Here is a 26,382-nt window from a genome sequence, read left to right as displayed (position 1 = left end):
GCCGTTTTCTTTCGTTATTATTATTATATTAAAAGAGTGAACGCGTAGATAAATGCAATTAATAAGAGAAAGGATACCGAAGCTGGGATTCTTATCCTATTTTCTTGAACCGAGGGAATCTCCGTTAATTTTAATCTGAACCCAAGCAAGAAGGTTCTCTATGTCTCGAATATTCTCTGCATGGAACAAGAAGAAGCTGCATCTCAGTTTCTTGCCCAGTTTTTTCTCTTCTAGGCACAGCACCAGTACTCGGCCTTTACGGCCGAGGATTCTCAGATTGTACAGTAGCAGCAATGGGGAGCCACCGCAGGATTGGCATCACGACGCTGCCGTGCCTTCGCAAACTCCTTTCAGTGTTAATTTTGTTCGGGCCGCCGCTGGGCCCCGCCAAGAGAACACTGGGTGGGTCGGAGGCTCCAATTTGGGTAGGGATTTTCCGACTCCCAAGGAAATCTGCAAGGGTCTCGATAAATTTGTTATTGGGCAACACAGGGCCAAGAAGGTGCTCTCTGTAGCGGTTTATAATCACTACAAGAGAATATTTAACGGGTTTGTTTCTTTGTTCTTTCGCTATCGCAGTTTATTCTTTCGTTGCGGTAATTGTTTGTGTTCTATGACTGAATGTTGGGTTTATCACTAGGTCAGGGGAAGATGCGGGAATCTCCGAAGGATTGGATGATGACGATAATGTGGAGCTGGAAAAGAGTAATGTTCTCTTGATGGGTCCAACTGGTTCAGGTATATGATATTTTTATTTATTCACTGAGAATTGTTAATGCGTCATGTTGTTTGTGCTTTTCTTGCTAGCTTTCGAAGTTACTTTATGTATGCTATGCTAATCTAATTTCCATCAAATAGGGAAGACATTACTTGCGAAAACACTGGCTCGTTTTGTGAATGTTCCCTTTGTCATTGCTGATGCAACTACACTAACGCAGGCAAGTATGTATTCTTTGACGAGGTCGTGTTAGAGTTTGGCTGAGTAATAGTTGAGCAGGATTGAGTTAAACGATAATAATGTATACAGATTTTTGTGCCTGATATGTGATTTTTCGAGGTAGTGAGGTTATTGAGTGATAAGATGTTATGCTAATTGGAATTACAAGTTTTTCTTCTAGAATGTGGATATTCAGATAGTATTATTTAGTATATTGTCTACTTCTGATTTGTTTCCATGGTTTACTGATGGTGGTTTCTTTGTCCTTGGACAAAAATTTTGGCGGTACTGATCTGAAAGGGGAATTTTTCTAATTTGCAGGCTGGTTATGTTGGAGAAGACGTTGAGTCAATATTGTATAAACTACTTGCGGTAGGTAATTTGTTCTGTATAAGTTGATGTTGTTTGAGCAAATTATCAATTCTTTGAACAAAGTGAAATGAACATGTTTTTTTTTGTTCTTTAAACATCTCCATCTTCTGTCCTAAATTTACATAGCATTTACAAGCATAAATCACACTCTTTCCGCGTTTGTTGAAAAGCTTTACCTTGCTTCCCATATTTTTTTCTGGGCTGGTTTGTGTGCCAATGTTCCCAAGGTTTGGTGTCTCTTTGTTTCTAGCAGATAATTCTTGTGTAGACATCAGGAAGCTAATGATAGTTTGACTTAAGCTCCTCATCAATTGTAGCAAAGGATTGTCCATGGTCTTTGTGTGTTGCTATACAGACGCATTAATCATGCATTTCTTCAGTTATAATTACTGCTATGTTTGTATTACATTTGCTTTTGTTTCAATCTATGTGATTGTTCGAGTACTTTTGTTATTAAACTGTACTTATAATTTAAGGATTTTCAGAAGATATCTTGTGTTGTTTCTAGTTCTACTTGCCATTTCTTCATTATGAGTTTGGTTTTTCCCGTATAGGCAGCAGAGTTCAATGTTCAAGCAGCTCAACAAGGGATTGTTTACATTGATGAAGTGGACAAGATAACTAAGAAGGTTCTTTTCTAATTTTAATGGCTAAGTTCATAAAGGGCCTTCCACTATAGCTTTAAATTTTTAAATGCTATATTATATATTACAGGCTGAAAGCTTGAATATTAGCCGAGATGTTTCTGGTGAGGGTGTTCAGCAGGCATTATTAAAAATGCTGGAAGGAACTGTAAGTAAAATAATTCCAAAACGTAGTTGTTGGTAATTGGTTTACTTCTTTGTAAATTAAGTGCTAAGCGAACTCATTGAATTGTCTGTATTTGTCTCCTATTTAATTATAACCCTTAAGTGTTGGCCATAAGAAGGTAGTATCTTTTATATTTTGTGCCTAAGTTTTTCAAAATGATAAGTAATTTCCTTGCTTAGGTTATCTCTGTAATTCCATTTTTATCTTTTATTCCTTCATATATGCAAGGTTTTTTTAGCATATCACTGATGCATTAGTGGTATTTTCCAATATATAACCAAAAAATGTATATTCTTTTTGCTTGTTGAGAACTTAGTTTTTAGATTCAAAGTACTGTTTATGGGGACAATTCATTTAGAGGATGCTGACTTTTTTTATTAAGGGAAACTTGTACCGCAGAGATTTAAGATCGACAATGTTGTAATGATACTAAATATTGAGTGTAAAAGGGCAACAAGAGAATATAATGTAGTGGATATTATCTATAAATAAGAGAGGTTGAGAGAGGGATCTGTTTGTCATTTTAATAAATGATTATACTTTTAGAAAACGGAGACCAGGAGGGAACATGGTCTCTTGAATACCCTAAATATTATTAAAGTTAATTTCTTTTATACTCAGTGTCTGTTAGTGATAAAATTGTTGTATTGTCACATGTCTGTTTCTTGCAACATTGTCAATGTCATTTCTTAGAAATCCATCAATTGTTGTATAAAATGTTTCTGAAAAAAATAATTAGTTGTGGGATCGTTGGTACCATTCTAATAGATAGTATCCTGAACTTGGAATGCTTTCTTATTGTCTAGATAGTAAACGTCCCTGAGAAAGGAGCAAGGAAGCATCCACGGGGTGATAACATACAGGTATCTTGTCTTGGAAAGTTTAACATGTGTCATTTGTTTCTTGTTTGTTCTGTGATATGATATGATTTGTGAAATTTCTTGCCTGGTATTATTTTGGCGCTGCCTTTGAACCTGAACAATTCAGAATTATGCATTTATATTTTGGAGGAACTGCATTTATGTTTAGAATTATCATTTTTAAAGACCTTACCATCACATAATTAACACGAGAGCATTAATGCTAGATACATCTGAGGCCATAGGTGGTTGGATATGAGGAGGATGAAAATATAAGATGGATTAGTTCTTTAGGAACTCTTTCATCCCCTTAGCAAGTATTCGTCAAAATTTTGTCAATGTTAGTTAGGTTCAACAATCGGTTCTCAAATCATTTAGTCATTAATTTGCATAACTGTCCACTAGTTTTTTGTGATGTATAGATTGACACAAAGAACATTCTCTTCATATGTGGTGGAGCATTTATTGATCTTGAAAAAACCATTTCAGAGAGGTAATTTTTTCTATTTTTTGTATGTCTAGAAAGAATGTTTGTTCATAGATGTTTTATGCCTGTCTTGATTTTATTAGACTTCTCATCTAATTTTGATTTGTGAAAAAGAGCAGACGGCAAGATTCTTCAATTGGTTTTGGGGCACCAATCCGTGCCAATATGAGAGCTAGTGGGGTTACACATGCTGCAGTAACATCATCTTTACTTGAGTCGGTGAGAATTGATTATGGTTGATTATGGTTATCGGAATGAGTATTTTTTTCTTTCACCTTTCTGTAAAACTAGTTAGGCAGAGACTTTGATTAATTCAAGCTAAAATAAATCATGTGAATTAGCTATTCTGCTGTGCACTTTCCATACTTCTACAGCATAGAGAAAAATACAGAAGTTTGAGAATAATATTGTTGTAGCCAACAACCTTCGAAATGCATCTAAAAGTGGCATCAGTAATTTCAGGTGGAAAGTTCTGATCTTATTGCATATGGTCTCATCCCAGAGTTTATAGGACGGTTTCCAATCTTAGTTAGCTTATCAGCTCTAACTGAAGACCAACTCATGCAGGTATTATAAGCATTGCTCAAATCTTAGTTACTGTAGCTTTTCCTGCTTTCACTAGCAATTTAGTGCACCAAAATCTAACTCTGCTTGTTGTGTTATTATGATCATTCTATTTTCTCACTCATTGTTGGCACGGGTGCACACATATATCAAGGCTGAGAAACCTTATGATCTTTTTAAGCCTTCTAGAGGCATTAAAATTCTTTGAATATCTCCTATTGTATAAGGATTCTTTTTATATTATATGTTTTCTTAGAAAAGCTAGAAGTTATTATGGCCATTGCTTTTGGATTTACTATGTAATATAAGGAATGACTGTATGGCTAAGCTCTTGGTTCATGTTAGTTTATGGGTCACAAAAGGAACAGAAAATTAGGATAAGGATACAGCAGTCCAGAATGGATTTGTAACTTAAGGGTAACATTTGTTAAGATATCCTCATGTGTACAGAAGAAGCAAAAGAGATTCTTTCCAGTGGATGTATAATTTATCATCTATATTTTTAATTGAATAAAAAGAAGTTTGTGGTTGGCATTGAGAAATCTGATGTTTCTCTGGATATGCTGCTTGCATAAGTGTATGTTAGTTTAAAATTCTAACTTTTTGTCTTGTGGAATATTTAATTGTAAGTTAAAACAGACCAGCCTATTTTAGTTTAGTATAAATTTCTTTTGCACGGATATCTGGTCAGACAACTACCGAAATGTTCATTTTGCAGGTCCTCACAGAACCAAAAAATGCTCTTGCTAAGCAGTACAAGAAATTATTTGACATGAATGACGTAAGAAGTTCTCCTTATTCACTCTCTCAAATACACATTTTGTTGTTGTTGTGAGAGTTACTTTGTTTGAGTGTATGTGGTGTAAAAACTCAAGTAGTCATTGTTATATTTGGATCATCCCAACCAACTAAATTCGGGTATTTAAACAACCAAATTATTCAAACATTAACCTGGTTGAGTTGAAGGGAAATTGCCTAGTTGCCTATGGTTGACCTAATCTAATAATAATTCATAATATATATATTCTTTCAAACTATATAATTACTACATGGTTTTTACCATGGCACTTGCCACCTAAAGCTATATTCTTGCTTTCCTTATTTTTTTTTTCTGACATTTTTCTTCCCCTATGTTGGCTACGGTTCACTGTAACTTTCTTGAGTTGCTGGCTGGTGATACTTTTTACCATTCTATGTAAGAACAGACTAGAAGTCTTCTTTAAACCCCCTTGAGTGATTTAGCTTTTTTATGGTCTACCATTTGGTGTTGTTATCTGCTAGGTCAAACCTGATCAGCTTGTTTCAGAATCATTTAAGCAACTCTCTTCTACCCTTTCACCAATTTGAGTTGTATTGAGTTTCTATTATACTTGTTATGAGTGTGCAATCGAGTAATGGGAAGTGTGAGCAGTTAGAGGTAATTTTGGCTGAAACTTTATCCCTAAACTTCAGGTAAAGCTACACTTCACAGAGAAAGCTCTTAGATTGATTTCAAAGAAAGCAATGGCCAAAAATACTGGTGCCAGGGGTTTAAGAGCTCTACTGGAAATCATTTTAACGGAAGCTATGTTTGAGGTATCAATGTGTCTTTTATTTTTGAAAAATAGAGTTCTGTCTTCAAGTATCTAAGATTGGTCTCTCTGATCTTTGACTAATACATTGAATGCTTGTTTGCACCAGATTCCAGATGTTAAAGCAGGAAATGAAATGATTGATGCGGTTGTTGTTGATGAGGAGTCGGTAGGATCGGTAAATTTCCTTGGCTGTGGAGGAAAAATTCTTTGTGGAGAGGGTGCTTTAGATCGGTACCTAGCTAAGATGGAGAGTTCAGTGGTATGATATTGCATCTGAACGAACGTCTGTTAATGCTTTTATTTTTTCATGAAGATGTTTTCACTCATCTGCAGCACTGATAAGCTATGAGAATGTGGTAGGTGATTTTGACCTAAATTCTTCATGTATTGCAGGTTAATCATGACGTAGCGGAACCAGACTTACAAGAGGGGGAATCAGAGATTTCATCAAGAGCTATGGGCATGTAATATTATATTTACCACAAAGGTGTATAAATTATTATTGTCATTTTTATCTGTAAAAATTATATTCATAATTTGATGTAATTATCCTTTGTATAACGCTGTAGCTCCTGTTTTAAGTACATTGAATAGGAAGGATATAGAAAAATTATAGCTTGCTAATTTAGGCAGCACGCCATCCAAAGTTTCAAAGTATTTTGATGAAAATCTATTGAGTCTATTTTTTCATCTGATAATATTTTATTGGTTTAAATCTATACGTCTTGCTGACTTGGAAAGGAAACTCACTGTACTCACATAAATTTCTTCTAAATAGAAAAACATACTGGAACAAAAATGTTAGAAAACACGGTTCTCAATTATCAGAGAATCTATAACTGAACACCCAGCTGGTTACATTGTATGATTTCTTTGCCCCCCAAAACTCATTATTTTTACGAAAGTTGAATAATTGATTAATCACATGAAAACTTGACTTCTTGATACAAATGTGGAAAAGTAATCAAACGGGTAAATGGATTGATTATGAAAGGTGCAGTCATTTCTATAAGCGATTTGATCAGGATATCATACAAATCGATTGTAGCAAGTAAATATCAGGTGATTTTATATCACTTACTTCACATCAGAAGCTTAACATGTTTTCTAATTGGATGACATTGAGAATCATATATGTTCTGTAACAACGATGTAAAATGTATTTTAATCCTTTGTTGATATTTGCATTACACATTTCAGTTGATAACTTATTCGATTATGTATATTAACTTTCTCATGTTAGACCCATATAGGCCATATATATGATGCTACAAGTGTTCAATATGCATAGAAGGAAAAATAAGCCATTGATTATAAGTGGCTTTAACGCTTGTTTAATATAACTGATGAGAGGGAGAGGTACGAAAAGAGAAGAAATATAAGGTTGAGTGGAAGTAAGAGAAGAAAGAAGAGCTTAAGAATAAATGTATCCTCAAAGAAGCATTATAAGTTATGTTGATAAATGAAAGATATTTACTATTTTTTTATGATCGTAATATAATTTTAACATAAGCTACAGACTGACAGTGACCGAAAAAGAATGATAGGGAATAGATTTCTCTATCATTTATTTTCTCTGTTCGTTGCTTGTCCAACTGCCTTGTGAACTCCCTTCTAATAGAGTATTTTATTCAGATTCATCATCTTTTCATTCATTGCAGCAGTGATGAGCTGAGTCAGATTTCATCAAAAAGCCATGAGAATGTAATATTACTATTTGTACCCGTTGATTTTCAAAGATCTTTGATTATTTTTATAATGAAACTATATATATATATATATATATATATATATATATATATATATATATATATATAAATACTTGTTAGTATAAATGAAATCGTACGCCAGTCTCAGATTTCATAAAATTAGCTTATAGAACGCAGAGAAGGAAAAGCATATCTGTTATTATTCATAAACAGAAACAAGAATTTGAAGTGATTGGATATGAAATATCAAAGCTATATAAATAAGACGAAACTCTGACATGAAAATGAATGGCTGGTTCTGTGGACTAGCAAATGTGGAAGAGAATCTATGAAGGTTTAGAGTTGGAAATAAATTTGGAAGCCTCTGCTACGGTTGGAAGTGCAGGAATTGCACCCTTCGCTGTTGTACAAATTGCTCCACAAGCATTCGAAAACGTCAAAGCCTCTCTCAATTTTTGTTCATTCTGATTCAACAAAACAAAAATGGTGTCAGGCAATGAGAACATAACATTCTATAGTGTTAGTGAGAGAGATACCTCAAATATGGAAGTGTCCCTGGCCACACTTGTGAGAAGTGCACCCACAAAAGAATCACCAGCACCAGTTGTGTCAATTGCCTTCACTGAAAATCCATTTACTCTTCCTTTGAAGTTCTACAGTCAAACAATATATCAGTATATTCCCCACATCTGACTGCATAAATCCTTCTTGAATGTGGGATCACAAACATAAGTTCAAATCTTTAACTGCAAAAATGTAACTAACCAATACTAATCATCAAATGCTTTATCAATTTTGCCAAAAAAACTGTTTTCAAATCATGGGTGTATATTGGACGGTACCTTGGTGAAATATCTGCAACCCTTCTCTCCATCAGTGACTAGAAGCAATTTCAATTTGTCGTGCCACAGGGACATCACAACATCCTCCTTCTCAGGATCACCTTCTGTTAGGAATTTAACTTCGTCATCACTCACCTACATCCATAGTCAGCATTCCATTTCTTCAATCATTCACTCGTATTAAGTTCTAGGCTTTTAGAAAATGTAATGATACTAAGTTAAATATATTTTTAGTCATTAAATTTTGACACGAAATTGAAATTCGTTCTTATCTAAAAGTTTTGATATATTTTGTCTCCAAACTTAAAAATAATAAATATAATCATTATCCTTTCACACAATTCTGCTTTAATATCAACTAGGAAACACATTTAATTAGTTAAGAAAATGTAACTTGTAATTGAGTAAAAAGACTATATCCATTCATTTTTAAGTTTGAAAATCAAAATCTATCAAACTTTCAGATAATATCAAATTTTAATTGAGTCAAAATTTAAAAACTAAAAACATATTATACTCAAAAACTTTAAAAAGTTATACCTTGATGAAGTCGGCATCAAACCATATGCTCTTGATTCCAGACCTAGCAGCCTCCTTAGAAGGCCACAAAGGAAGCCTCACATTTGGATCATAAGAGAGCAAAGCACCACTTTCTCTAGCAACTTTCATTGCAGCCAAGTGTGCTGATCTGCATGGCTCTGATATCAGACTAATGGATCCATAATGAAATACCTTAGCCTTCTTGATCAAACCCATATTCAATTCTGACTCCGCCAGCAACATATCTGCACTGGGATTTCTGTAAAACATGAACTCCCTCTCTCCATCCTTCCTCAATGTCACAAAAGCCAAAGCAGTTCTTGCCTCCGTATCAAAGCAAATGCCATCAGTGTTGACTTTGTTTTTCCTCAAAATATCAACAAGCATCTTTCCAAACTCATCATCTCCCACCTGTCACATTGCAATCATCAATTCTTCTTTAAGTAAAAAGGATAAAAATAAACAAGGTTGGTGACTGCATTTATATGCAATATCATGAAACGTGACAAAAACTGTGACACCACCTTGATTTAAAAAACCTTGATAATGAATAATCTCTATGCTAGATGGGAAATGAATGTTTGTAAAAATCAAGAACCTTGCCAATGAAAGCAGCATTGCCACCAAGTTTGGCTACGGCACAAGCTACATTAGCAGGAGCACCTCCAGGGGCTTTGATAAAAGCAGGAGACTCAGCCAAGGAGACACCAGATGTGTCAGGAACAAAGTCGATGAGCATCTCACCGAATGATATCACTAATGGATCTGCTGAGTCTGACATCTCCTCCTCTTTCTCTCGTTGATGTTTGTGTTTTTGTTTTACAAAACAGTTTCAGGGCCAAACCTTAACAATGCTACAGCTGGTGCCATATTTATGTTCATCGCAGGTTCAGGAGTGATAGTGGAATATTTTTTGTTTCCTTTTTACAGGTTTAGATTTATCCAAGTATAGACTATTATAATTATTATAACAGTTACATCTGTGATCATTTTTAATTGACTGAGCATATATAATACTACGGTTAAATTCCAAACATCTATTGTTTTATTTTAATAATAAACTCTATAGTTGAAATTTTAAGCGAATTTTCAGGCACCTCCCTCACTTTTATCAAGAAATGAGAGAACACAAAGCTTGATCCGAGAATGAATGCTTTTGAAGAGGAACAATAAAAGCCACCACACAAACTACTGAAGTAGCCCTTGTTCCTTAAATTCTGGTTCACAGTTTCAGATGCTATTTTGGAGGTCTCAAAGGAAGTATACCCTCTCTTTAAAAAATCATTAAATGACAAATATTGCTTCTGTGGAGAAAGCTGATTGAGATATTACTAGAACTTTAATCCAACGCATTCCATTGTTAACGCTGTGTTACTAAGTGAAATGGAGAAAAAGCATGAGAAAAACAGAAGAAAAGAATAACATCTTCAAAGCTAAATACCAATTCAAAGTTCTCATTAATCCAACTACATCACCAAATCATGAAATTCCTGTTTCTTGTTCATGATGGGCACCCTTTGTTGGATTTATTCAAATTTATAGTGCTTGTCCACACCAACAGACACATCCCAAGTGCAACTCATCCCTTTGGGAAACACAACCAAGTCACCAGCAGCAATTTCAACTGATTCATTTGACCCACTGGGAAAGACCTTCACTTTTCCTTCCAGAAGATAGCAAGTCTCTTTGGCTTCATATGTCCATGGGAATTTGCTTGGAGGGCATCCCCATCTGTTATACATCAAATGTGTTTCACACCAAATCAGAGACAGATCAAATATCATGAAAATTGTAAACTAAAAAGATAGCTTCTTGCAGTCTTTCAGATCCACCTAATCTGGTAATCAAGGCAACAGGTACATAAGAACCTCATAAAGGTGTTTCCTACGATTTCTTCAGTCGTTCATAATACAGACAACAAAATCAACTTCAATCCCATGAAAACCTTGGCACATAGCATGATTCATTCATCAAGAAATGAAACATAAAATCTTAATCCAAACCTCATAAGAAAAACAAAAGGAACAACAAATCACCACTGCTATAACTGAAATAAAATGGGAAAAAGAAATTAAAGAAAAGAAGCATTACTTGGGCCATTTCCTAACACCCAATTGAGAGAGCTTGGACTCAGGAGGGTTTCTCTCAATCTTGATGCCCAGTTTCTCTATGACAGTTGTCATGCTCTCTGCTACTGTTAAGTGCACTCTCCTCCTTGTTGAAACTCCTCTACTTAGAGGAACAGCTGAATGTTTGGTTTGTGTGAAGTTGTTGGGAAATAAAGTACCCACAAATGATGATGCCATTTAGCTGCCTTGTTTTGTGGTAATACCCTTTTGATCTCTCTACCTTGTTTCACAATTAGTTTCTTCACAATTTCTATGAATTTCTCTGTTGTTTTAGTTCACTCATTTTTCATCTTCTTCACTTTCTAGACAGTCCAAAAGTCAAGAAGGAAACTAACAAAAATTTCATTATTTAGTTGTAATATATCACTACGTTTATATTTCACTTTTATAAAAGAAATATTCGTGTATATATTTGTACCTCAAAAATACCATTTTAATTTAAAAGAATGACTTTTGTTCTTCCGTATTGTGTTGGAAAAAGACAAAATACTAATATTAAGTAAATTTTTTTAAACTAACCTTCTGTCTTTAATTAAAATTTATAAAATTATATAGATACTAAAATTAATCAACTTCGTTTATAATTTTATAATTTTCAATGAATAATATGTTTGGAAAATTTCCCTAGCGCTCATGTTTTCTCCCAGAGTTATATAAATGCCATATTACTCGTGTAAATCTCAAATTCAAGCGTTTTAACTTTAATTATTATATGAACAAAATTCCTAAAATATTTACAAATTGATTTAAGATTATTATCTAGTACTAAGAATAATTTTTTTATTGCAGGAATTAAAATGAAAAATATATATTATATGAATCAAAGCATAACAAGTCATAAAAATAAAATTAAGTATACACTATTTTCATAATGAAACAAAATAAAAAATAATAATCTTCTAGGAAATAAAATGCAAAAAAAAGGTATTATTCAAATTAAAGCACAATAGTTTATGAATAAACTATAACAATATTTCCACACATTCTGTTATTTGTTCTGTCTCTATTATTATACTTTGTTATATTGTTTTCTGTGTTGTCATTATCTCGTACTTTTTTGTGGAGACTGTAATAAACACTCGTAGTGTGAATACATTGGTAAAAGAAAAGGACAATTTCATATTCATGAATTGGTTACGACCATAGATTCTGAAGCACACTGTATGGATCAGAGTGACATGATTTACAAATATGGCATCATTTGTTTGCTCTGTGCTTTGACGACATAGGAGGAATGCCCTGTTCATTGGTGAAAACGTTGTTAGGATCAATCATGGTCTTTGCTCTCACCAATCTGTCGTAGTTACTCAAGAAGTACTTTTCACCCCAATCTCTTGCACTTTCCGCACCATCTTTCACATTACCACAATTACTTATCCTCTTCCTCACTCCAAGGTCAAAGTCCATGTAATTAATATATGCAGCTCTTGGACCCCATGAAACAAAGGGAGTCATAGCATCATAGAATCCTCTTATCCAATCTACATAATCACTGCTTTTCTCATTCTCACCTTCTTTCCAATATATCAGGTACTGTATTGTAAACAGATTTCCTCTTCTGTGGGGAAAAGCAATTGCATCATTGCTTATATTATGCATCTTTCCACCATAAGCATCCAGAATAACATATCCCTTTGGTTCCTTTTCAAGGATGTCCAGTGCAGTTTCTATCCCCACAAGAGGAACGTGCTTTCTTACATAATCTGATTTCGCCTTGAAATATTCTTTTTCTTGCAGATACCTGTTCTTCAAGTCAGACACCGAAGCTCCATCACTTAGGCCAGAGAAGAAAACAGTAGACTCAATCCAACTCATTTCTATGCATTCTTCTTCTGTAACACCCAACTCCGGAAAAGTCTCGTTTAGAATGGATACAGCACTGCTTCTATGACCAAGATAGAAACCATTGAGTGTTACTGATAACCCTTTGGTTTTAGCTTGTGGCAAACCAGCTCCAACAAAGCATGACAGATAGTAGTCATCTTCCAAGTTTGGTGCCACATATTGCCATTTGTGCACCAGATTGGCAACATCACTTTTTGTGCCTGTTCTTGATACGGTGAAACTGGTTACAACCTGTGGCACTTTCAGCAACTGGATTTTCCAGGCATAGATGATCCCCCAAAGACCACCTCCTCCTCCTCTAATAGCCCAGAACACATCTTCTCCCATGGTTTCACGGTCCAACAAATTTTGATCAGCATCGACAAGTAGGGCATCCACCACGTTGTCCGCTGCAAGTCCATATTTTCTAGACAGCATCCCAAAACCACCACCTCCAATGTGTCCTCCGACGCCAACAGTTGGACATGACCCAGCTGAGAATCCATGCTCGTTGCTTGCTTCAGAGATTGCATAATAAGTCTCTCCCAACGTTGCACCACCTTCAACCCATGCTGTTTCTGTCTCCATGTCCACCCAAACATGGTTCAAATTCATCATGTCAATGATCACAAAAGGAGTGCCTTCATCAGCCACATACGAAGTCCCTTCATAGCTGTGTCCGCCACATCTTACTCTGATTTCCATAGAACTCTCTCTACTGCATCCTACACTTTTCTGCAGCTGCTCCAAACTCTCCGGCAATACAATGGCCATTGGCTTGGGAATCACGGGCTCTGTGAACCGAAGGTTTTGGATGGAAAAATTAAGAATTTTGAAGTAATTATAGGAAGAGGATTGGTCGTGTTCTTTATAAGGGAGCGTGGTAAAGTTTTTGATGTTGTGATTAAGCAAGCAAGAAGCCAAGTTTGGGAGTGAAGCACATGACCACAGTGAAACTTGAAAGGATAGTAAAAGGAAACATATGAGGCATACTGTTTTGAGGTGGTAGAACATGGCTTAAGCTTCTGAATTGTAGAACTAAAAGCAAGGTGATCTGTAATTGGTGAAGAACTAGTTTGAGTTTATTGCCATTGGAGAATGACTAATGATATATAGTTTAAGACAAAAGGGTGGAGAAACGTAGCAACCATGCATATGTTGTGGCCGGCCATAGTTTAATTATGGAATTTGGAAGTGGCAGAGTGGACTCTTTTTCTGGAGGGGTCCAGCAGGGCCGAGTGAACTTGAACACTGATATAGAATCATTCACTCATTGAAAGCAGACAAAACAAAAAAGAACAGAATAACATAAAAAAATACTAGGAACATCTGGTTAACCAAGTTGAAGTGTAAGAGTGGGTTACGTGAGAGAGTAGCTACATACGAGAATGAATAACTAGCTGACATAAAGAGTTTGCCGGCTGAGTAAAGAACATAAGTTTCCATGGCCTGCTATGTTGTTTGCTTTTATCCAATTGGTTTTAAATAATGTTAATGTCAACTCATATCAGTGTTATTTTTAGCTCTTGTTAAAAAAGCCCGTGATAATCCACGGATTGAGTTTCTATAAGTATACTCATGCTATTTGTTGAAACCCTGTACATACAAATTATACATTTTGTCTTCAAAAATACACAGTTGGAATAATGATACAGAAGTGCAAATATCATATTTTCTTCATGCCATACTTTAACTGGTTTCTGAACAGTACATGATCTTGACACGAAGTCAAAATCCAAGAAACAATATTCAAAGGTGGGGCTAGTAGGCGACAAATTGTGTGGTTTGAAACTGTGGATATTATCCACACGCTAATGTTACGGGTGTATTATTTACATCTCATTGGCATCTTTATAGAAAAACCCGCTTGCTACAAATACTGGATTAGGCCTTGTTATTACCCAAAACATGGCACTAAAATGGTGAGATATCTTTTTCAAACAAGAAAGATGAATTTGAGTTCATGTAGTAGACATATATAAAACCCCTTACGACTGGTATAGCGGGTAGGGGCTAGAGTAGTAAAAATGAGATCATAAGCTGAAAGTTCACTATTACTGTGGGACCAAAAAGTAGAGATAACAAAGACATCTGATAGTATATTCCTGCAGAAGAAAGGATCAGAGTATCATTGCAGCCACTATGAGGTACATTGTTTTCAGAGTCATCAATAATCAAAGTAGAGAAGTTCATGGCCTTAGGATCAGACGAAGAGATAATGCAGCCGCAAGGCTCCAACTTCAACCCATCTTCCTCTTAAATACGTTTCCTTCAGGACAAGTTTTCAATATCGTGCGATACCTTTCATCAATAATAGCCCAAGAGGAGACATGATTTAACCCCAACAAATTTTAACCTTTCATGGTAGACTCTAATTAGAATATGTTACAAGTTGTTTATACTGAGAATATTCATACTGTCTCACTGAGTAAGTTTGTTTAAAAATGTCTAATGTTTAATAGTCTACTTTATGTTTTAGTTTTAATTAATCGAGTTACTGTGAAAAACTTGTTTTATGTGTCACGAATTTTGTTGGAATGATTCATGTTATGATTTACATAATTTCTTATATATGTTTCTCAAATTAAAGAATCATGTTTAAAAGAGGTGTTGTTGTTGAGTTCGTATATTCAATGTAATTGCAAGAAAACAATGATTTGAGTTGTAACTCTTAAAGTATTCTTTATAACTCCTTGAAGGAGAAAAACTTGTAGATGAGAATTCAAATGAGACAGAGTAAAAATGAAACAATAAAACATCATATAACATTATAAAATTGAAAATTCATCAACTTATTGTTTTAAAGTTTTAAATAGAGAATGATATTAATTTCTTAGGTTAGATTTAAATCTCATTTATTTATTTAATTGAATCACATTAAAATTTTTTTTGTATGTTATGCTCTTTTTGTGAGCTGATTCAAGGATGTCTTATTTGAAGTTTATTATAAATAATGATTTTAGACTATGACGATTGAAGATGCACACTCTTGTTCAACAAGATCTTTTAGAAACATTGGAATATGATGGAACTCACTGTGTAATCTTGTACATTAAGAAGTCTCAATAACCTATCTCAATTTTTAAAAATCATAAAAAATAGAAAGAAAAAAACTTCAAATCTAACAAACCATATATATTTTTTTTAAAAAGTTGGAAATGTATAATCCAATGTAACTAAAATTAATTGAAAATAATATTTATAGAAAAAATTATGATCTAGTAAATAAAGGTCAGATTTGTTCAAAATACAAAACTATATCGAGTCTAATTTATTACTACTAAAATATAATTGTTTAAGAATTGAAAATAAAACATATTGAAAATGTGGAAAAAATATTTCGATCATTAGATGTTATTATTCTAAGAAAGAATATCACAATGAAATTTTGTTCTTTAAGATATACAAAGGAGAGAGTAACTTCACATTTGAGACATGACACTCAATAAAAAAATCACATATTTTAAGTTATTCAAATGAGTACATTTGATTTCCTTATACAAGAGTCTGATGCAAGGAAACAATCATTGGTTTTATGATGTATACAATAATTTTCACTCATCATAACATAGGATATGATGTGAATGTTGTGAGGATGTTCATGTTAAACCCTAATTTTGTTTATGGTTGTCTAAAGTCTACTTTATGGATTATTTGGTGATAAACGTTGGAAGAACCTTGAATGTACAAAATGTCTAAAGCTAACCGAGAGTTTCTATTGTCCCTAATAGTCCATCTACATTTTAACTAAGTATGAGAAATGTGTGTCATGCAATACAAATTTTATTGAATAATTCATGACAGTGGTATGGAGTTTATTGTATCTATTTTATTTTTTTACATATGAACCTTGTGCAAAATATGTTGATTGGACAAAGCATATTCATCAGTATATTTTTAAGGAAGAGAAACTTGTTTAATAATTGTTTGCTTACACATAAATTAGAATTTGTTAATACTTTAATATAACCACATTAAAATTCTTATGCTGATATGTTCTTTTCTCCGTTATTCTTATTTTTGTTATTTAATTATTTGTGGTGATTCTTTAGGAAATTCTTAAATTGCGTTAATGTAACACAACACGGAACATAAAGTGCTGGATATAACTTCAGAATGAAAATATATACATATATCTCAATGAAATAAATACATAATTTACATAATCCTGGTTTATAGCTTTAAATCTAAATTGGTTTTTAAACAATTTATAAGTCATAAACTAAACTGTTTCTAATTGAATTATATCATAGGCATTTATCGTATGCCTTAGATTTTTCTATCACGACCTTACACTTTTCATCTTTTCTTCTTACCTGCAAAAAAAGTTAGAGTCATACTATAAAATATCCTGGAAAAATGGTATCAAAGATATATAAGAGAATCGTTTATATGTTGGTCAGACGTATCAACTTATCAAGTGCATATGCATCAGAGCCTATGAACCAATTTTAAAAGCGAATTAACATCCATATGACAACACAAACATGCTCCAAAATTACCTTCTGAGTAAAAATCTTCATATTTAGAATGCTACTCCAAAGTCCAAACATTTGTAACCTATAGTGAAGTTAAAGATGGCATTCATAATATCCAAAATATCCCTATATATTTATCTAGAAAGCGTGATGAACTTCCGTTAATTCGAAGACACAAGTTTAAAAACCCGTGAAGTTATTGCAGATTTGGGCTTCTGGAACATATGGATGTTTGACATGCATTGTGGCTCACACTTATATGATTGTAATCAGGTGTCAGGAAGGAAGACTAGGAAAAAAACCAAAGAGGAAAGAACAAGGCCAGATGCGAGGAGTGAACCTATATTTCTATGACCATAGTTGCTTATGTTGAGTTTATCTACAATCTCAGAAGCCTGATCATGCCGTTTGCTCTTTAACATGTAGTTTCAGAAAACAGAGGAAAAACTTAACATTAGATTTAAAGTTTTTTCCTCTGGCAGGCATCAACCAAAAAGCTAACAGTCACTTTCATCAGTAAAATTTTATAGTAATAGATCAGGCAATGTCCAACTCCAACAAATATAAATAATAAGTATTATGAAGTATAGGCAGAAACAAATAATAATAGAAAAATCTTTCAATCAAATAAACTGAAAAAGTACAGCGGTAAAGAATTTACCTCAACCTGTGGACTTTTTCCCCGAAGCAACATATCTACACTTTTGTCAGTCTGCAAAAGGAAAAAAAAAAGATATAATTGAAACGAAATGAAAGTTTAGCCTATCAATGCCCTCAATGATTAACAGAAACTACCCTACCTGGCCTTTCAATTGGCCCATATAATTCTGCTCAAGTAATTTGACGTTAACAAAAAGAAATTATCAATAAAAACAGCACAAGATAATTCGATTTTGCATAATTACCATCAAATACCCAACCATATGTTTGTTTTCCTTTCAAAATATCCATTTTGACAACGTCTACTATACAAGGCTTCGGGGCATTAAAACAAGTTTTTTTTTTCAAACTATAGGGGGCAAAAACCTCAATTCTTTATTGAAAGGACAAAAAACAAACTTGGCTTAAATTTTAGAGTCAAAAAACGTATATAAGGTAAGGGATTCAAATTGACGTTCAGCTTTAAACCAAGGACATAGTATTGATGACAATCCATTTTAACAATACGTTTTCTTTCATGAATTTTAGTACATTCATTGTGTTGTGTACATTTTATTCAAAGGCCAGACAAAATCACTGATGCTATTCTGAAAATAAGTTAAATGAATAACAACAATAATTTCTATAAAAGTAAACTGAAAAAAGTGGGAATAGCAGAAATGATAATGAATGCATGGAACAAGGATGGAATATAAAAATATTGTATATGAGATCTTGGTTGTCAAATATCGAAGAAAAAATCATAAAAAATCGGTTTAGGAAGTTTGGACGAGTGTAAAGAAGGCGAGCAGGCACCGGTGATGAGAGTAGATCTCATGAATTTTAGCCCTATGAGAAAGGGTAGAGGGAGCTTAAAAAGGCATTGCTGAAATTAGTTTTTGAGTAAGTCCAATGGTGTTGCATATAGATAACTTCACCAAGTGGGATAAGGTTATTGATATTTCAGTAATAAATGCTCAATCAACATACCTGATGTGTGAGCCAGTAGTGTCTATCTCTCATCTCAATTAAGAAATCAAATGTTGGAGGTGCTTTCCTCTCAATAACTGTCTTCAGACAATTTCTTGCCTTGGCTTCTGCATCTCCCAGAGTAACAATTTCTATTCCGCCAATCTGATAAAGCAAATGGAGGTGAATCTTGAATATTAGAGTGCTTAGATGGGTGATATTCAAGTTATGTGAAAACTAAAATTCAGATGAAAATAAGGTTACAACTTAAAATGGGATTCAGTTTCAGGCCTCATCTAAACAGCATTCATTACTTATTCAAAACATGAAGTAAAAAGAGACAGTTATTGTCTTAAATTAAGTAAAAATAAGGCCACATAGAGTTCAAAACTTGCTTAAAAACGGAGCAAAAGCAACAAACTATTGGATGTTATTGCACAAGTATATAAAAGTTAAAACAAACCAGATCAGAAAGGGTAGGATTCTTGATGATATTCTCAAGCTTCTGTCCATGAGCAGTCCCAATAAGAATGATCCCACGCTCGGCAATTGATCGGCAAGCGTGAGCTTCAGCTTCGGTGCCAATCTCATCAACTATAATCACCTCAGGCATGTGATTTTCCACTGCCTCAATCATCACTCTGTGTTGCATTGATGGCTCCCGCACCTGCATTCTTCGTGCTCCACCGATTGCTGCATGTGGGATATTGCCATCACCCCCAATTTCATTGCTGGTATCAACAACCACCTATTCATTTTGCAAGAAGTTATTCTATCATGAGCCTATCTAAAACAAGTACTTTAAGGAAGAATAAGGCTTGAGCCGCTAGCCATGGTTGTCTCTTGAAGAGGGCGAGCATGCTTTTCAAACCAGTGAAATCCTGTTAATTTTCTAGGTGTTGCAACTTTTGACAGCCCTTGTGCTCTACAATTACTAGTGGGTCATCTCCTTAGTGCTTATTTAATTATAGAAATTGATGTAACAGACAATTAACATACATGGTAATTGCATGCGGGTGGAGTCCTTTTAGCTTCCTAAGAGCTGCAACTGTTGACAGGCCTCACTTAGCCTATTATGTACATGTGCAAAGCAAGCTTGAATTATTTAAAAATTGGGTTATCCCTTTTGATAGAACTGTTTCTATTGGGTTCTTGACAGAACTGCCTATAACTTATCAAGGAATTTTTCCTAAACTAGGCTGTAGCTCCACATCCTTTCTTTGTTTCCATCTCCATCCTAGTAAGATCCATAAATTGAATTCATGCCAAGTGGATTCGCATTAGGTATCAATAATCGTCTACTCATCTTGCAAGAAGTTATTCTATCCTGAGCCAGTATAAAAAAGTACTTTAAGGAAGAGGAAAATGCTGTGAGATGCTGAAAAATCAGCATACCACTCTTTTGTGAAACTCTTCAGACAGCACCCGAGCAATTTCACGCATAACAGTAGTTTTGCCAACCCCAGGCCTGAGAGAATCCAAGAAAAAGAATGGAAAAAAATCATCAAATTTTCATAGAGAAACAGAACAACTTTCTACTACATTATTGGACTGGTGAGTCAATAGACCATGGTAAAGTAAATTTTATCACTTATTAGACAGATCTTAACATAAATTTCAAAAGTCTTCCAAAGCAAACAACTTACACCCTATATTACAATTGACAATGACAAACACAGAATCCATAAAATATTTTAAATTTAGAAAAATAACCAAATGACACATGTTCTGGAAAAATCTCTCTTTTTAAGTACTTACAGGATAAGAAAACAAAAAAGGTAAAATCAACTTATTCACGTGAACATCCACAGAATAGAAACTTTATTTTCTAAAGTACTAAAGTGTATGATTTTAACTTGTAGGAGAAATTTAATTCATTTTACCTTCTTGTTTTTTCTCTTACAAGTATTCTTTTAACAAAAGTAAAATGAGGAATCAAACTAATTTTATTTCAAGGATTCCCTCAGCACTTCAACTTGTATCAATCTTAAAATATCAATAAGAGATTAAAGGGGAATACTGTGTTATACCTTCCAACAAACAAAATGCTCTTCCCGTATTGAAGCAGGTCATAAACCATGTCAATCTGGCCAGTGATTGCTCTTCCCACACGACAAGTCAAGCCAACTATGTGACCATTCCTACTCCTAATTGCAGATACTCTGTGCAAAGTACCCTCAATTCCAGCTCTATTGTCCTTGCCAAACTCTCCAACAGCTTGTTCAGCATATTCCAACTCCTTCACAGTTACCTAGCTATAAAACATATAACTCAATACATTTCTGGATATAACATTACATAGACATAAACAATACCACCGAATGAAGAGGGCAAGGTACGCATTACCTCTGTGTTCCTTAAACAGTGGCGTCCATGCTCTCCTAAATAGCGTGCTTCTGGAAAACGACCCAAATCCAATACAACCTACTGAATAAAGGAACTTTAGATTAGAAAGAAGTGCAGTGAATTAAGGATTAAATAAATAGCGTTGACATTGAAAAGTGACCTCCAGAAGTTGAGAACGATTAGGTTGATCAAGGAGACTTTGATGCAAATCAGATGGAAGAATCTGTAAGAGAGCTTGCAAATCGGCTTGGTCGTTGTGAACAAGACAACAAGAGTATTTAGAAAACGCTTCACATTTCAATTTCAGTGACAGTGACATTCTTGCTGCCTTCAAATTCCATGGCAGCCGTAGTGACAGAGGCAGCCACGAAGATGAACACCAACTCGTAACTACCATTTCCTTTCCTGCTTTATCACCCTTTTCTCCTTTCTATTATTATTAAATAGTTTATTTCTTTAATGCTGTTCAATTAAAATTTAGTTCACAGAAAATAGTTATTTTGGTAACAAGATTGAACAGGTTAACACTAGTTAGTTTTGTCAATTTATTCATTCACATTTTTAATAAAGAAAAAAAAATAAAAAATAAATACTTTTTTAAAAACAAAATGAGTTCATTTATGAGCTAATTTGTACAATAATTTTTCATATATTTTCAAGTTTTATTTTTCATATATTTTAAAACAAAATATTGTTATTTTGGTAACAAGATTCAACAGGTTAACACTAGTAAGTTATGTCAATTTATTCATTCACATTTTTAATAAAGACAAAAAAAAAAATACTTTTTTTAAAACAAAATTAGTTCGTTTATGAGCTAATTTGTACAATAATTTTTCATATATTTTCAAGTTTTATTTTAATTTATACATAATTAAATTTTAATTTCGAAAAATATTTATATATATATATATATATATATATATATATATATATATATATATATATATATATATATATATATATATACTAGCTATGACATGTTTATTCACAATTTTAAAAAACAATATAAAATATATTACATAAAAATATCTAGTGTGTCTCATTAGAGTTTACATATTATTCAAGATGAGAAAATTGACTCTTTATAAAACTTTTGGTATTAAAATCAAAATAGGAAATGAGTACAGAAGATTCCTGTTAAATGATAGTATCTTATTTTATTAGAGTCTCAACTTAATTAGAATGATAACTTATACTGATATTTTCATTTTATATTAAAAAATTATTTTTTTTCACTAAATTTTTAGATTTGAAAGCATGATAATAACTGAATAGTATATTTCTTTTCTTCCTTCCTACAATTCCTAACCTAATTAGGATGTAGGGTGTCTTTACATATTTATTGAATAAAGAGTTACTCATAACTAAAGGTTTTTTGTTTCACTTTTACTAGAGAGTGAACGCTTGTTTTATTGTAATAGTTATATTAAATTATTTTTTATTCATAAATATTGATAATTAGTATTTTGTTAGTAGAGAAAGATAAATCCAGAATCTCTCTCATCTTTTCTCCAATTTTATCAGTAAGTTTTCATATAAATTTTGAGTTAAATAAGTTCTACATATGTGTAATTGAGAAAAATATTATTGTAGATTGTAAACACCTGGTAGAAGTTTTGTTGACAAATAAAACCAAAATCAAGAGAAAGAGAGGAGAAAATCCATTCAACACATATCATAATTATACTAATAAGAGAGAAAAAGCAAAGAACAACAATATATCTGGATGGTGCAGCAAGATCTGCACCTAATCACTTATAAATACTATTAAACAAGTTTCGAGTACTATTTATTACTAAAGAACCTTAGAAAGAGTCATGAGAGTTATAATAAACATCTTTTACAGAACAGATACTATAAAAAACTATAATTATTCTTCTAATAATCCTCTTCTTCTTCCATAATTCACGATGCGCCGGAAGTTCCACATATCAAGGAGTCCTGTGTTTTCCTGTCAACATATTAGATGGGTAAAATTTAGATAGGCAAGTTTGAATAAAAAGCAATTCCGTTTTAAACAATTAGACGCTAGATAGGGAAGATTCAACATTTTCACAACTAATATGCCTTTTCAAAGTTTAGTCTTGGCACACATCAAATAACTCCTAAGAATTATTATTCTATTAAAATGGATACAAGATTCTGTTTTAAGTGAATATAGAAAAAAAATTTATACCTGTACGAGATACTAACCAAGAACAACAAAACCTGCAACACGGAAAAAATTAAAACTATCCCACAAAGGAAAATAAATAAATCCATCATGCTCAAAGAAGCACATATCCCTCTGTAAACAAAGAAAGAATTTAGCTTCAAACCAAAAGTCGACAATACGAGCGGATAGCATTGGTGACGCATGTTGCCTTATTAATATTAATCAATACTACATTAATCCAGACTCCATCATCCGACAACATAATCAAACTAAGTTGCTATCATACATATTCACACAAATCCAAGTAGCTTGTGAGTAAAATCAAATCAAAATAAATCCACGGAAAGATGCGAATGAATGAAAGTTCAAGGGATAAGAATAAGACATGAACGAAGAACAGAAAATGCAGCCAAAACCAATCCAGAGGCACACAACTAAAAGCATGAATCAACAGAAAAATCAGAATATTGCTATGAGATGGCTGAGACCAAAGTTTAACATGCAAAAGTTGCAAAGAAGTTAAGAAGCATTTCAAAATTTGAAAGATCTTCATGGCCTTTAAAACATCTTGAAACCCAAATAGGGAAGGGAACTAACTTCCAGTCCTACAAGGAAAATTATCTATGACTAGAAGATTCTATGTGAATGTGACCATGGTCATGCATCAGGATGAAAATGTCTTAAAGAAACACTTACATGATTTGATTAGACAGAGGTCAGGTAGTACGATAAGGCAACACCAAGCTCTGAACGTAATCTGTAGATTTGAGCGATATCCATTTATGGGGAATTTCAAAATGCTCTATCTGGCTATGTCTCCTATTACAACAAACAAGTTGGTATTCTGCATGGCATACCAGGATCAGGATATTCCCGTCTTCAGACAAGCACAAGGGACGCGGAATGAGATAACGGGGAAACTCGAAATAATGGTAACTGATGTTCATCAACAGAGTCCAAGATTGATGAACTCCAAACTCCTTCATTTGCCAGAAAGCAAAAGATTCTCTATGGTAAATGTGGGAAAGACAGAGACAACCCCCAAAAGCTCCAAGTTCTGAGAAACCTTCCTCCGCATTATTAGGCAATTTAAAGCATGTGTACGTCTCACTGGCTAAGTCAAAGCAAAAATCCACAAGGGATTTGGAATTACCAGTGCCAAGTACTGTCACCCAGTTAAGGGTGCCATTCAGAAACACTCCCTTGGTCTGAAGAAACTCCGAAGGGAAATCAGCATCAGTAGTTGGAATCTCTCTCCAACAATCATCTCCAAGATCGTGAACTATAAGCTCCAGTTTGTGACATTCCGCGTCACTCATCACTGCTGCCACCACCTTATAAGTGTCAGTTGAAGCGTCGTGACCAAACGCCATGTTGGCGCACCCGCATTCGATGTAACAGGAGGGTGATTCGTCAGAACTGAGTCTGGTGGCAGGGTTCCAAAATCGGACCCAGATTTCGTCAAGATTAGCATGGATTCTACTCAGACACACCAATCCATTGCAGACTCCAACTATGTCGTAGTCTACGAAGACTAGAATACCATCACCATCGTTGCCAACAACGGAATTTGGATTCTGGAGTAAGCATTGTGTAGAGGATTGGTGCAGATAATGCGCATCATCTTCGTACTCGCCATACTCGGATAGCGTGTACAGAATTGGGTTGTCTCTTGGGGATCTTTGAAGGTGCAGCTTCACCAGATTGGGATCGAAAACAAAGGAATTCCAATACTTAGAAACGCACCTAAACCGCATGAGAGCCTTCACCGGAACCCGAGACAGTATTTCTATCATCAAATCATCGGGCATAGTTGGAGAAGCAGAAGTAGTCCCAGCACCGCCACCGCCACCGCCACTGCCATCTCTTCCTCTCTTTGGAGAAGCCATGAATTGAAGACTGCAATAAAAGATTGAAATGGGTTTGTCCTTTGGAATGGGACAAATTGGAGTGAAGTGAGGAAATGCCTAAGATTAGAGACAAATATATAGGTTCTCAACCCTATGATATGAAGAACTCTCATTACAGTTTGCCTCTACCGCTTCCACCTGGGTTGACTTGGGGCCACCTGTTAACTTTTCAGAAAATAGCTTTAATTCATATTCAAAAAATACTATTAATATTTATTACTCCAAGTATTTTATTTAAATTTTATTTATATGTATAGGATCCCAAATTGTTTCTTCTTCGGAGAAGAAGTTCATGATCCATAGGCTTCCTATCTTCATGTTGCATTGCTTCATCAGGTTTTGCTCATTATGAAAAAATTTCCATTGAAACCTCCTTTAGGAGTCTGAGTTGTGTCTCAGTTCCAGTGTGACTGATCATCCTCTCGAACCATTTATTGATCATCATTTTGATAAGTTATTGCTTCACCAACTAGCTAATTAGACTTGAGTCCCTATTCAGATGGATTTCTCTTTTTGCTCTTCAGCTTACAGGCTATTAGCAGTTATTTCCAGCTATTGTTCTATTGTTCTTCTCTTAAAAGTAGGTTCTTACGCATCACTCACCTGTCTACCACTGGAAAAACACCACTTCTCGTCCCACTTGCATGTGTAAGGCATGTCGCCAACGTTCATCATAAGCCAGGATCAAACTCTCTATGAAACTCCTAGTTGCATTACTTATAGCTTCCTTGTTCGTAGACAAATATACGATTAAAATGAGTTTTTATTTTAAACTTTGCACTAATTTAATTTTCATGTTTAAAATTGTGTGATTTAGAAAACAAAAAGAATTAAAAAGATCATTATTAATGCGAACAAGGCAATATCCTTCGGTTAGAACCAAGCTCAATATTGCATATTCAATAATTACTTTACTAATGATGGATTTCTTGCTACAGAATGAATTAATTAACTCAATATGTTCTCCATACCTATAGCAGCTTCTGCTAAAGCAATTGTAGCAACTCTCACACCTATTCATTTTGCATCTTCTAACATTTCGAATTGAGAAAGTTTCATCAAGTTCTTTCATTCATTGTTTTATGTTCTCATTGTTTCTTTCCCTCATTCTTGTACATCTTATTTTAGGAAGCAAAGGCAAGCAGACTAGACAACAAAGGTTGTTTTCGTGAAAAGAAAAGAGTACAAGATTTTAGACTTTTTAACCAAATTTTATTAAATTTATTTAATATTA

The 26,382-nt window shown here is 33.9% G+C and overlaps 6 protein-coding genes across 7 annotated transcripts; 1 reads left to right on the top strand and 5 right to left on the bottom strand.

Annotated features, from left to right (window-relative positions):
• The first annotated feature begins 57 nt into the window (after positions 1-57).
• Positions 58-6,302, top strand: LOC108325948 (CLP protease regulatory subunit CLPX3, mitochondrial). The gene is made up of 14 exons (XM_052875589.1): positions 58-549; positions 641-738; positions 859-938; positions 1,259-1,309; positions 1,864-1,938; positions 2,024-2,101; positions 2,926-2,982; positions 3,402-3,472; positions 3,586-3,685; positions 3,929-4,033; positions 4,749-4,811; positions 5,483-5,605; positions 5,711-5,863; positions 5,998-6,302. The coding sequence occupies exons 1-14, from the start codon at positions 161-163 to the stop codon at positions 6,070-6,072; spliced, it is 1,518 nt and encodes a 505-aa protein (XP_052731549.1). The 5' UTR covers positions 58-160; the 3' UTR covers positions 6,073-6,302.
• Positions 6,303-7,483: 1,181 nt separating this feature from the next.
• LOC108325949 (probable fructokinase-5) lies at positions 7,484-9,952 on the bottom strand. Its single transcript, XM_017559116.2, has 5 exons — positions 9,294-9,952; positions 8,696-9,106; positions 8,156-8,290; positions 7,850-7,966; positions 7,484-7,777 (listed from the first exon to the last, which is right to left on the bottom strand). The coding sequence occupies exons 1-5, from the start codon at positions 9,474-9,476 to the stop codon at positions 7,640-7,642; spliced, it is 984 nt and encodes a 327-aa protein (XP_017414605.1). The 5' UTR covers positions 9,477-9,952; the 3' UTR covers positions 7,484-7,639.
• A 155-nt stretch (positions 9,953-10,107) lies between these two features.
• LOC108325951 (uncharacterized) lies at positions 10,108-11,134 on the bottom strand. The gene is made up of 2 exons (XM_017559118.2): positions 10,787-11,134; positions 10,108-10,426 (listed from the first exon to the last, which is right to left on the bottom strand). The coding sequence occupies exons 1-2, from the start codon at positions 10,999-11,001 to the stop codon at positions 10,222-10,224; spliced, it is 420 nt and encodes a 139-aa protein (XP_017414607.1). The 5' UTR covers positions 11,002-11,134; the 3' UTR covers positions 10,108-10,221.
• Positions 11,135-11,824: 690 nt separating this feature from the next.
• LOC108325947 (berberine bridge enzyme-like D-2) lies at positions 11,825-14,094 on the bottom strand. Its single transcript, XM_017559114.2, has one exon. It carries the CDS (start codon positions 13,660-13,662, stop codon positions 12,022-12,024), a length of 1,641 nt encoding a protein of 546 aa, XP_017414603.1. The 5' UTR covers positions 13,663-14,094; the 3' UTR covers positions 11,825-12,021.
• A 2,664-nt stretch (positions 14,095-16,758) lies between these two features.
• On the bottom strand, positions 16,759-21,505 carry LOC108326397 (uncharacterized protein ycf45). Its single transcript, XM_017559888.2, has 8 exons — positions 21,241-21,505; positions 21,081-21,158; positions 20,765-20,985; positions 20,130-20,202; positions 19,198-19,482; positions 18,756-18,899; positions 17,788-17,838; positions 16,759-16,964 (listed from the first exon to the last, which is right to left on the bottom strand). Exons 1-8 carry the CDS (start codon positions 21,475-21,477, stop codon positions 16,896-16,898), a joined length of 1,158 nt encoding a protein of 385 aa, XP_017415377.2. The 5' UTR covers positions 21,478-21,505; the 3' UTR covers positions 16,759-16,895.
• A 1,297-nt stretch (positions 21,506-22,802) lies between these two features.
• LOC108326395 (F-box/kelch-repeat protein At3g23880) lies at positions 22,803-25,302 on the bottom strand. 2 transcript variants are annotated; one of them, XR_001831952.2, is made up of 3 exons: positions 23,935-25,302; positions 23,260-23,291; positions 22,803-23,034 (listed from the first exon to the last, which is right to left on the bottom strand). XR_001831952.2 is itself a non-coding variant. In XM_017559887.2 (2 exons), the coding sequence occupies exon 1, from the start codon at positions 25,125-25,127 to the stop codon at positions 23,955-23,957; it is 1,173 nt and encodes a 390-aa protein (XP_017415376.1). In that variant the 5' UTR covers positions 25,128-25,302; the 3' UTR covers positions 22,803-23,034; positions 23,935-23,954. The 2 variants fall into 2 exon arrangements, 1 of the variants encoding a protein (XP_017415376.1); XM_017559887.2 differs by lacking the exon at positions 23,260-23,291.
• Between the last annotated feature and the right edge of the window lie 1,080 nt (positions 25,303-26,382).

This window comes from Vigna angularis, chromosome 3 (assembly GCF_016808095.1).
Source record: "Vigna angularis cultivar LongXiaoDou No.4 chromosome 3, ASM1680809v1, whole genome shotgun sequence".
NCBI classification, from domain to species: domain Eukaryota; kingdom Viridiplantae; phylum Streptophyta; class Magnoliopsida; order Fabales; family Fabaceae; genus Vigna; species Vigna angularis.
This window is presented reverse-complemented; position numbering and strand designations above follow the sequence as displayed.

What these genes read in the sequence shown, in the direction of transcription:
- LOC108325948 (XM_052875589.1), top strand. Translation starts at nt 161, where the DNA reads ATGTCTCGAATATTCTCTGCATGGAACAAGAAGAAGCTGCATCTCAGT. An exon ending in TATTGTATAAACTACTTGCG is followed by an intron (nt 1,310 to 1,863) that starts GTAGGTAATTTG and finishes TTTCCCGTATAG; the next exon opens with GCAGCAGAGTTCAATGTTCA. An exon ending in CTAAGATGGAGAGTTCAGTG is followed by an intron (nt 5,864 to 5,997) that starts GTATGATATTGC and finishes CATGTATTGCAG; the next exon opens with GTTAATCATGACGTAGCGGA.
- LOC108325949 (XM_017559116.2), bottom strand. Translation starts at nt 9,476, where the DNA reads ATGTCAGACTCAGCAGATCCATTAGTGATATCATTCGGTGAGATGCTC. An exon ending in ATGCTGCTTTCATTGGCAAG is followed by an intron (nt 9,107 to 9,293) that starts GTTCTTGATTTT and finishes GCAATGTGACAG; the next exon opens with GTGGGAGATGATGAGTTTGG. An exon ending in GTTGCAGATATTTCACCAAG is followed by an intron (nt 7,967 to 8,155) that starts GTACCGTCCAAT and finishes GTTTGACTGTAG; the next exon opens with AACTTCAAAGGAAGAGTAAA.
- LOC108325951 (XM_017559118.2), bottom strand. Translation starts at nt 11,001, where the DNA reads ATGGCATCATCATTTGTGGGTACTTTATTTCCCAACAACTTCACACAA. An exon ending in GGTGTTAGGAAATGGCCCAA is followed by an intron (nt 10,427 to 10,786) that starts GTAATGCTTCTT and finishes GATGTATAACAG; the next exon opens with ATGGGGATGCCCTCCAAGCA.
- LOC108325947 (XM_017559114.2), bottom strand. Translation starts at nt 13,662, where the DNA reads ATGTTCTACCACCTCAAAACAGTATGCCTCATATGTTTCCTTTTACTA.
- LOC108326397 (XM_017559888.2), bottom strand. Translation starts at nt 21,477, where the DNA reads ATGGTAGTTACGAGTTGGTGTTCATCTTCGTGGCTGCCTCTGTCACTA. An exon ending in AGCATTTTGTTTGTTGGAAG is followed by an intron (nt 20,203 to 20,764) that starts GTATAACACAGT and finishes GGATTCTCTCAG; the next exon opens with GCCTGGGGTTGGCAAAACTA. An exon ending in GAAAAAGTCCACAGGTTGAG is followed by an intron (nt 16,965 to 17,787) that starts GTAAATTCTTTA and finishes CTTTTTTTGCAG; the next exon opens with GTAAGAAGAAAAGATGAAAA.
- LOC108326395 (XM_017559887.2), bottom strand. Translation starts at nt 25,127, where the DNA reads ATGGCTTCTCCAAAGAGAGGAAGAGATGGCAGTGGCGGTGGCGGTGGC.